General features: G+C 37.1%; 1 protein-coding gene across 28 annotated transcripts in view; it reads left to right on the forward strand.

Annotated features, from left to right (window-relative positions):
- The window catches only part of CLOCK (clock circadian regulator), a 135,332-nt gene extending 127,282 nt beyond the window's left edge, over positions 1-8,050 (forward strand). For 24 of the 28 annotated variants that reach the window (XM_027102898.1, XM_027102895.1, XM_027102903.1 and 21 more), the window contains one exon: positions 480-8,050. In XM_027102898.1, the coding sequence (XP_026958699.1) occupies positions 480-659 (180 nt within the window). In that variant the 3' untranslated portion in view covers positions 660-8,050. The remainder of the gene's footprint in view (positions 1-479) is intronic. The other 4 variants (XR_003432110.1, XR_003432108.1, XR_003432109.1 and 1 more) reach the window with 4 other exon arrangements.
- The last annotated feature ends 868 nt before the right edge of the window (positions 8,051-8,918 follow it).

The following is an 8,918-nucleotide window of genomic DNA, read 5'->3' on the forward strand; positions in this document are numbered from 1 at the left end:
TCGGGTAAAATGGGGCAGCCAGAGTTTGAACCCAGGCAGTGCACCTCAGGGCCCATGCTCTTGGCCACTGAACTGCTGCTCTCACCAATCAAAAAGCCTGTGCAGAAGGTGTTGTCTGTTTGACCTCAGAATGTTCATGTTTCATATGCTCTTAGCGATGCTTAAATTGTATCATCTGTTTAAAATGTGGTCTTTAGGACATATAAAGTGAAAGAATATGCGTGGTTTGCCTCAGGGCATAGATTGCTTTCTGTACCATAAAACCTCTAGCTCAGTTTCCTTTTAAAAAATGAAATTCTGTTATACTTTCAGGAAGAGGGAAATCCTCATTAGCGTTTTCCAAAATATTATTTTTAAATGAGAAAGCAAAACTTATGTACAGATTTTGTTCCTGCGGAGAGTGGAAAAATTGAGTAAATCTTAATGTAGACAGTATAGTGCGGGTAAAGCAGTGTTGCATAATCCATTTGTTTTTTTAGACTTCTAGATTGCTCCACGGGAACCCTTCAACTCAGCTTATCCTCTCTGCTGCATTTCCACTACAGCAGAGCACTTTCCCTCAGTCACATCACCAGCAACACCAGTCTCAGCAACAGCAGCAACTGAATCGGCGCAGGACTGACAGTTTGACTGATCCTTCCAAGGTTCAACCACAGTAGCACACACGCTTCCTTTCTGCCCTCAAGGGAGGAAGGGGGTGGCCCATAAAAGAGTTGCTCGGATGATCTGAGGATAGCATGAAAAGTTCCAGTGGTTTCATGAGATGCAGTATTGAGTGTTCTAGTTCCTGGAATTAGTTAGCAGAGAAAATGCTGCCTCGTGCTGCGGATGTGCATTAAATACCAGCCAGCAGGAGATGATCATAGGGCCATAGCCAATCCTGACAGTGTTTTACTTGCCCAGATATTTTTTGATGGAAAAAGAGTATATTGCCAAATGTTAAGAAACTCAGCTATGAAACATGACCTCCAGTGAATAAGAAAGGCACTAACAATGTTAGTAACTTTGAGTGGTTCTGTGCCTGTTTTCAAGTGTTACAGAGGATACACCACTGCCATGTCAGGGGTTTGCTTACAATGATGCCATGAAGACAGTCCAGTAGACTCAGTAGGCCCCCTTCCCCAACCCCTCTCCCTTTTCGGATAATGATGGAATAGTAATTAATTTCAGAATGTTGTATGAGTTTAAATTCTCTATGTACAGACGCTGTAAAAATAATATTATGTATATGTCTGGATAAAAGGAGAGAAAGCAAAACATTTTGTATGCTGCATGAAAGCATTATCTCATTTAGGTATGAGTAGTTTCCTTAGATTCTGACACCATGTGCAAACTAATACATCCTCTTCTCTCTTTTGTTTACCATACAGTAGTGTTCTCTTCAGTTTCCGGGGCACAAGTCTTTTTATGTTCATACTTTGGCTGTGATGTCACAGTTTGTTCAGTGAGGTATGATGTGCTGCTGGGAATGGATTTTTTTTTTCAGGTTAAATTATTTGAAACAGGATTTTCAAGTTACTCAGAAATATCCCTCATTTCATTATTTTTCAATTATGTTTGAAAATAGGATTTGCACTGCTTTATTTTAAGATGGTTGGGAGTTTTGATCACATATTTTGATCTAGTTCATAGTTGGAAATAGTTGTGTAAATGGTTTTTAACAAGCCTGAAAGTAATTTAAAGAATGTTTCAGTTATAGGAGTGAATTTGCACACAAAATATTTTAGGCACTTTTTAACGTTCTCACTGGTGGGAATTTTAACTTTTAGGATTTGTTGGAACCTTTTTATTATCCCCACAATTTCAATGCTTCTTTTAGTCAGAAATGATTCAGGGTTATTTGAGGGAAAAAAAAAAAACAAAAAAAAACAACCCATTGTGCCTTGATTTTGATTCAGGTGATAACTCACCATCTTGAGCTCATCGTCTGGTTTCAGTAGCAGTTTTGAAATCTTGGTACATTTTTAATAGCATGTGGGTGTCAGTGCCATTAAGTTTCTAATGAAGACTGCTTTGAGTCTCTTGGTTTAGAGGTACAAATAATTTCAAAATAAAAGATGACATCCTAATGATACATCAGAGTTACTAATGTGATCACAAAGTTGTTTTGCTAAATCATCATTTTCCTTAAAGCTATGTAGTCATTTAGTAATTACCAGTAAATATTTGCTCAATGTGATCTTAAAATCCTGTGAAGAAAAAAGAAGGGGTAGGAATTGGCTTTGCCTTCACTACAGCAGTAGAATATTGTAGCTCACATGCTTCATAAACATGAACTAAGATTTCATTTGTTAATACATTCTAAAGGTAGTAAGTTCCAACCAGAATTACGTACATTAAAAAAAAAGCATTTTATAGATTTTATGGTACTAGTAATTAAATTTATAACTACAGAACAAAGGAAAATTAATGGGAAAAAATCTTATTAGAATATCAAAAATTATTACTGAGGAAAGGGAAGACAGCAAGCTATAATAAATCAAAATTGACCTTAAAAGAAAATGTGTAACAGAATTGAGGTTGTTAAATAGAAAAGATTTCAGCAATGAAAATAATCTAGTACAGAATTGCTAGATAAAGGAGTCAGGGGAACTCTCAGTCAGTTCTTAAGACTTTTCTGTTCTCAGCTTTGCTATCATCCTTAAGGGGTATACTTTGTCTTTCTGTAGAAAACCATGCCTGGCCACACATAAACTAGAAAATTAATGTTGAAAACAACCAAAGAGACTTGGTACCTACCCTTCTACAAAAGAAGTGTTACTAGATGCCAATCAGTAATTAACATATCAAGGAGCTCCTCTTCTAGCTAAATGATCATGACTTTCTCATGAATGTCAAGAATAAATGTCGGAATATCTGTGTACTTGAGCATATGTACACGTGGACAACATTGATGTTGTAGAGTATGGCAACAGTATTTTTTTCCCCTTTCAGATTGCCTTTCTTAACCTTATCATGCCATTCCATATATATCTGAGTTGTGCCTCATTTATTTATTGGCAATATGTAGTGATACAGATTTAGCAAACAAAAGATATGATGAACTATTATATTAAGGTTTATTTTCTAAGTCCCATATGTAAAAAGAAAGATGGTGAACCGTGAGTACTGTGTACTTAGGTTAACACAAGCAAAGTATAAGACAAGCCACAAGGTAAATCTGTAGACTGTTTATGCACATTCTCCTCCACCAGTCCCTTCAAGCATTTTTTCATCCTCACAAATATTTGGGAAAGAAAATTAGACAAGATTTTGCTTTATAATTCCTGCTGTTCCTCACAGCTCATTTTTTTCCTGCTTAGAATTGGTTGCTACACTTAAAGGAGCAGCTTTTCTTTTGCTGTCAGAATGAAGTGTTGGATCAGAAGAGCTAGTAACTGCCTCTCAGCTCCTCCTTTAACTTGGTTTCCTCCTGCTTCCCTGGAACTTGGGCTGCAGAGCAGTCCCTGTCCCCTCCTCCGTGCATTGAGACTTGAGCATTCTGATGAAGATTCAGCAGTGGCCTGTTCTTCATTCATTTCTGTAGCCAAAGTTGTTCATTAAAATCCAAATCTAAGTCATGAAAAAATACCAAATAGGAACACCTTTCAACTACTTAAAAATCTTATCTTCCCTCTGCTTTACTCTCATAGATCCTCGGTTTTTCTTAAAAAACACTTGATTCTGGGTGGCAGTCATTAGGTGTTACCTTCTTTGGACTGCTGTGGCACTGGGTGAGTCACTGTTGTTCTCACAGCTACCAGTGAGGACTGTAAGGGTTCATGAAGTTGCTGCCACGACTGGCGTCAGACCAGAACCAAGACACTCAAAAGCACTTCAGTTTTTGAGTGAAAATATTGGGAGAAAAGCAAATACGGGGGAAGATGGGGGCAGCATGTGAGTAAATACTACAGTTCAGTCTCCCAACTCCGTCCCAGGTTGAGGGGGTAATTTGAGTCCTGTGCTCTGCTTTGTCACGTAAATCTGGTTTAGGAATGTACTAGTAATAAAAGGATGCCAGTGACTTTGAACAGTTTGTTGTAGAATTCTCAGTGTAGATTCGTGAAAGTGTTGTAATTCTTCAGAAGTGCTTGGGTTGTTGGTCATTGCCTTAAAGCGGTCTGCTTGCAGTTAGTTAAGGGCACTGCTTGTTGAAGGGAGATGAGCCCTTGTTCAAGAAGCCTTAGGAAGGGGCCCCTTAAAATAGTACTCTATTTGCCGGCTCTACACAGACAGGTGAAAATTATTTTAAACTGGAAGTTACTCAACGTGTTTTAAGATGTCTCCACGACATTGAGGTAGCCTTTTTTTTTTTTTTAAAGTGGACTGCAAATAGCATTTTGCTCTGGTATTGCTCATTTCTACTTTTTTTCTTTTCCTATATTTCTCTGGTAATTGAAAGTTTGTTGACGAACATTTGTGTAAAACTCATTCAAGTCTATAACCTTTCCAATGTCTGTGACCCTGTTCTTAGTCCCTCGGGAGTCAGTGTTGGAAGGTATAAACACTGGATATTATTATTGCTGAGTGAGTCTAGCCAGGAATAAGCCGATTGGAATTTTTAAACAGAGGAAAAGAAACAGCACAAAGGCACTTGCCATTTTATAGTGATTGGAGGAAAAGAGTCTTTTGTTTGGGGTGGGTGAGCGTTCTTCCAAAAGGAGCTTCTGAAGTAATTGCAAAGGAAAAGAGTTGACTATTTTTATAGCATATTTAATATATTTGTATATAACTATGAATATAATAGGAACCCTTCACATGCCTCCCCCCTTTTCTAATTTACTTCCCCTTTTGCCATAGCTCTAGCTTAGCCTCATCCGCATGGGTAACGTGCCTATTGTCAGCCTACCAAGAGATAGTGCTGCTGCTTTCTGAGACAGGTGAGAAGACCCAACTCTCATGCCTGGGGATCCTTTATATAGGAATAGCACACACTTCGCAGACAACACACCACAGTCTAAAAGCATCATTTTGAAAGGTAACAAGCACTTTATTGCAATTACTCATTTTGATAAAGTTTATTATCTTAGATACTACCATTTCTAAAGGATCCCCGAATCATCACTTAGGTGAAATTTTTAAATGACACATTTCTGAGAAATGTTTAGATCCAGTGAACCATAGTAGGTTTATGGGAGTGATTTCATGGTAGCCAAATGAACTTTGACTTTTGTTTTGAATGTGGTGGAGTCAAGAGACTGTGGATGCCTAGCTCCATTTAGACACTATTGTAAACCTATCTTGCCTAATGTGTGGACACCAAAAGAGACCAATGAGCCTGTTTATTTTCAGAGGTCTAGGAGAATTGCATCAGTGTGAATAGATGTATAGAACTAACCTAAAAGTGATTGGTAGTCATATTTTAGAATACAGTAATTTCAAGAATTATTCTGGGTGTTTTAAATGTGCTCTGAAATGTTGGCATGTCATTTCAGTGTTTCCATTTGAATTGCTCTTGTAATATTTTTGCACAGAAAGGACTGAGAAAGACTACTTTGGTTGAAGAAAAGGAAAAATAATAATAATTTGGTCATATTTTAATGTCTCCTGTGGAAACACTGGGGATGAATTTTGTTGGTACAGTTATTAATTCAGGATGTTTGAAACAGTATTGAACAGCTCACAAGAAACTAAGCAAACGTGGATATTAAAAATTAAAACTTTCTTTCCATGTGACTGTTTTGCATACTTTTTCCTCATGTCATAATTTAACACTACATTCCTTGTTTTTGTTAAATAAAATAATACTTTGCAGGTTCTGTTTTTGAGTATTTAACAATATTTTGTAAGCTGCCTGAGTTTTCCTAGGGAAACGTTCTTTAGTGAAATAGTTTATGAAGAGGTATTAAGTGAAAGTCCATCACCACCACCAGCAAATACTGAGGTGCTGCATTAAGTGACAATCAAAATAGTATTTATGGGAGAATTTAGAAAGTGGTTTTTAAAGAAGCAATTGCTTTGAAAGCAGTTCTCTGGGTTTCTTGAATAAAAATGGCTAAATGTATTTATTTATATTTTTAAATATCTTTGTGTTCTGTTTTCTCATCAGAGTGATTTCACAGCGTATTTAATTGTGGTTTGTTTTGTTTTGCCTTGTAATCTTCTATGTGGAGGACTGGCTCTTCCCATCTGGGGTGCAGTCCTTAGCCCTCGCGACGCCTCTTCATGGCGATTGGAACCTGTTCCACTTCAAGACAGCAGTGGAGCCCCAGTCCAGATGCCCCTGTGCTTCCCTGCTGTTCTCAACTTAGATAGGAAACAGTAAAGGTAACTCCTTTCAAATCTGCTTCATATAGCTCCAAGTTTTTTCTAGTTTCACTTGCTGCCTTTTCTATTTTATGGGCACTTTTAATATGATAACTTCCCCAACACAGCCAAACGCCAGTATGACAGAACCCAAAACACGCGCTGCCTGTTTGGGAAAATGTTATTAAAACGGTCAGCATCTTCTAATGGCCGTCACTATCATATCCATATTAAAATCCATCTAAAGTCCTTAAATATAGGTGGAATACTGCAAACTCTTCTACAGAAAACATTTGCTGTGTTTATATAGTGTAGTGTTGCTTGGTCCTTTAAAAACAAAGCTACACCAAACCTCCATACACAGCATTGTCCAATAAAGCAGTGTTTCAACATTTGAGGCCTAGAAATTTGAGGATACTTCTTGCTGGTCTGTATTGGAACAGAATTCCCCACCTTAGGGCTCCCAGAGTAGTTCTTGAGTCCCACAGCCCAGGTCCAGAGCACGCTCTAGCTTTTGGGATCCCTTAGAGAATGGTAATTAAAGGAGGTCAACCACCAGTTGGATTTAATGATATAAAAAATGTTTCTTGACTCTAAGGGTTAAATTGGAGACACGATGTCTTTAAATGTATGCTTTTTAGTTTCTGAGGAAACCAACGGTGACATTGCTTTAAAAACTACATTCAGATGTTTTATGATGTGTATTTTGAGTTGGCCTATACTGGTACAGATTCACTGCTGGCAATGGTTGTACCAATACTAAAGAGTTCAAATGTTAGGAAAGCTCTGTTATCTATCTTCAGATTGATGTATTATGTAACCGGACAATCACCATCAAGCAAAAAGAAGAGGAATCCTTTTCCTTTATAGATGTCAGCCAGAGCAGCTGTAATTTAGATCATCCTAGAATTACTCTGAAGTCTGTTTTATCATATGGTGTAAGTCGGGGAGGGTGCTCAGTATGGCACTTGCACATTCATTCTATGTAAAGACTGAAGCCCAAAGACGAGTTAAATTCAGTGCTGTATTGAAACCAGTCAGTGCAAAAAAAAAAAAAAAAGTTTTATCTCTGTAAATTTTTAATTGTTAATTTAACATCAGTTGGTAATTGTAAAAACACACACCAAATTCTTTCTAATGTTCTGTGTGGTTCTTAGTGTACTACTCTTGACATTGATGTGTCCTTACTGCTTGGTTCTTGGTTTTAAATTAAAATTAGATATAGCCTGTCATTCTTCCTTCTGAAAGGGTGGAGCTATAAATGGCTAAGAATACCTTTTTTTTCCTAAAGCAAACATTTCATTGAAATCCAGATTGATTTACAAAAACAAGACTGACATTTTCCAAGTAATAACTTCAGCCCAAATCCTAAATTACACAGAAGCACAATGGGATAATGAATGGTTTCAACGGTGCTATAATAGGTTCTCTGCTGATTTTCATGAGCTATGTTTGGAAATTCAATATTATATAAAATGCGGATCATTTTGTTACTTATTTAAATATTGCCATTTTAATTTGGTGTTACAATTGGTCACACTTGTTTCTCAGAGCTGTCCTTTGAGAACAGGTAAAGTGTTATTAGCCTACCTCCACTCAGGCCTCTTGCTGTATAATCATTTTTCCAGGTTATGATGTGCACAGTTTTTAAAAACTATATGTACTATGATAATGCTCTTTCCCATACTCTTGTATTCAGAACCTAAAATTATAGCAAAAGAGCCAAGCAGTAGCATTGAGTTTTTTTTTATAAATGTAAAATTAATTAGATTCAGACTTTGTTTCCTTATTCAGTTTTAAAAATAAAAAATACCTCAGTGCTGTTCTCCAGTATCACCTGCATTTCTCAAAGAAATAACACCTGCTTTATGTGGCACATAACTTGTAAGAATCACATTATTTTGGATTTTAAAGAATATTAAATATTTTAAAAGCACTACCAATGACATTTTTTCCTCTCTTTTATTCAGCAATGGAGTGTAACTGCATTAGCAATTTTTACCTTGTAGCTAAGGTCTGAGCTGCCAAATTCTCTGAGTAGTTGTGTCCTGTTACAAGATTGTGGTGCCTCAGAAAGCTTCGCTGTTATTCGCCGTTAAGCTGGTGCTGGGACCAGGCGGCCTGCACTTCCAGGTGTGGGCTATGATGGTACCAGCTACTTTCTAACAAGGAAGTATCCTTTCTATTCTTGGAAAAGAAATAATGCAATTCCTCACTTATTCTGTTTGTAATAATCTAAGGCAGTATTAGGGGTATTTAACTCCAGAGAATTCTGGTGTAGTTTCAGGATTTAACCGGAGATTTCTTTGAAGTGCTTTATCTTAACTCATGGACATTGTGGTTTCTTTACGCTGTAACACACACTTTTCATGGTAGAGAACTCCTTAAAAGTTTCTAAAAATGACTTTTTCAGAAATATGTGAACTGCTGCTTTTTAACTGACACTTTTAGATCTCCTCACAGTAATGGTTACTACTGCAGAATGACTGCTGTATTGAGAATGCTGGGTGATTAACGAGATTATTTCACAATCTGTTCAAGTTACAAATGACTGTACATTGTGAACTTTGTAGTAGCTCAGTAAACCTGACTTGCTCTGGGTCTGCTATTACTTCACACAAGGAACATGTGGGAGTTTCTATAGAACAACTGTCCCTTCAGGTCTCTAGAGGCTTCTGATGGCAGTGTTATTG

Source organism: Aethalodelphis obliquidens, unplaced genomic scaffold, assembly GCF_003676395.1.
Source record: "Aethalodelphis obliquidens isolate GAN/ISIS:26980383/991018 unplaced genomic scaffold, ASM367639v1 scaffold6, whole genome shotgun sequence".
NCBI classification, from domain to species: domain Eukaryota; kingdom Metazoa; phylum Chordata; class Mammalia; order Artiodactyla; family Delphinidae; genus Aethalodelphis; species Aethalodelphis obliquidens.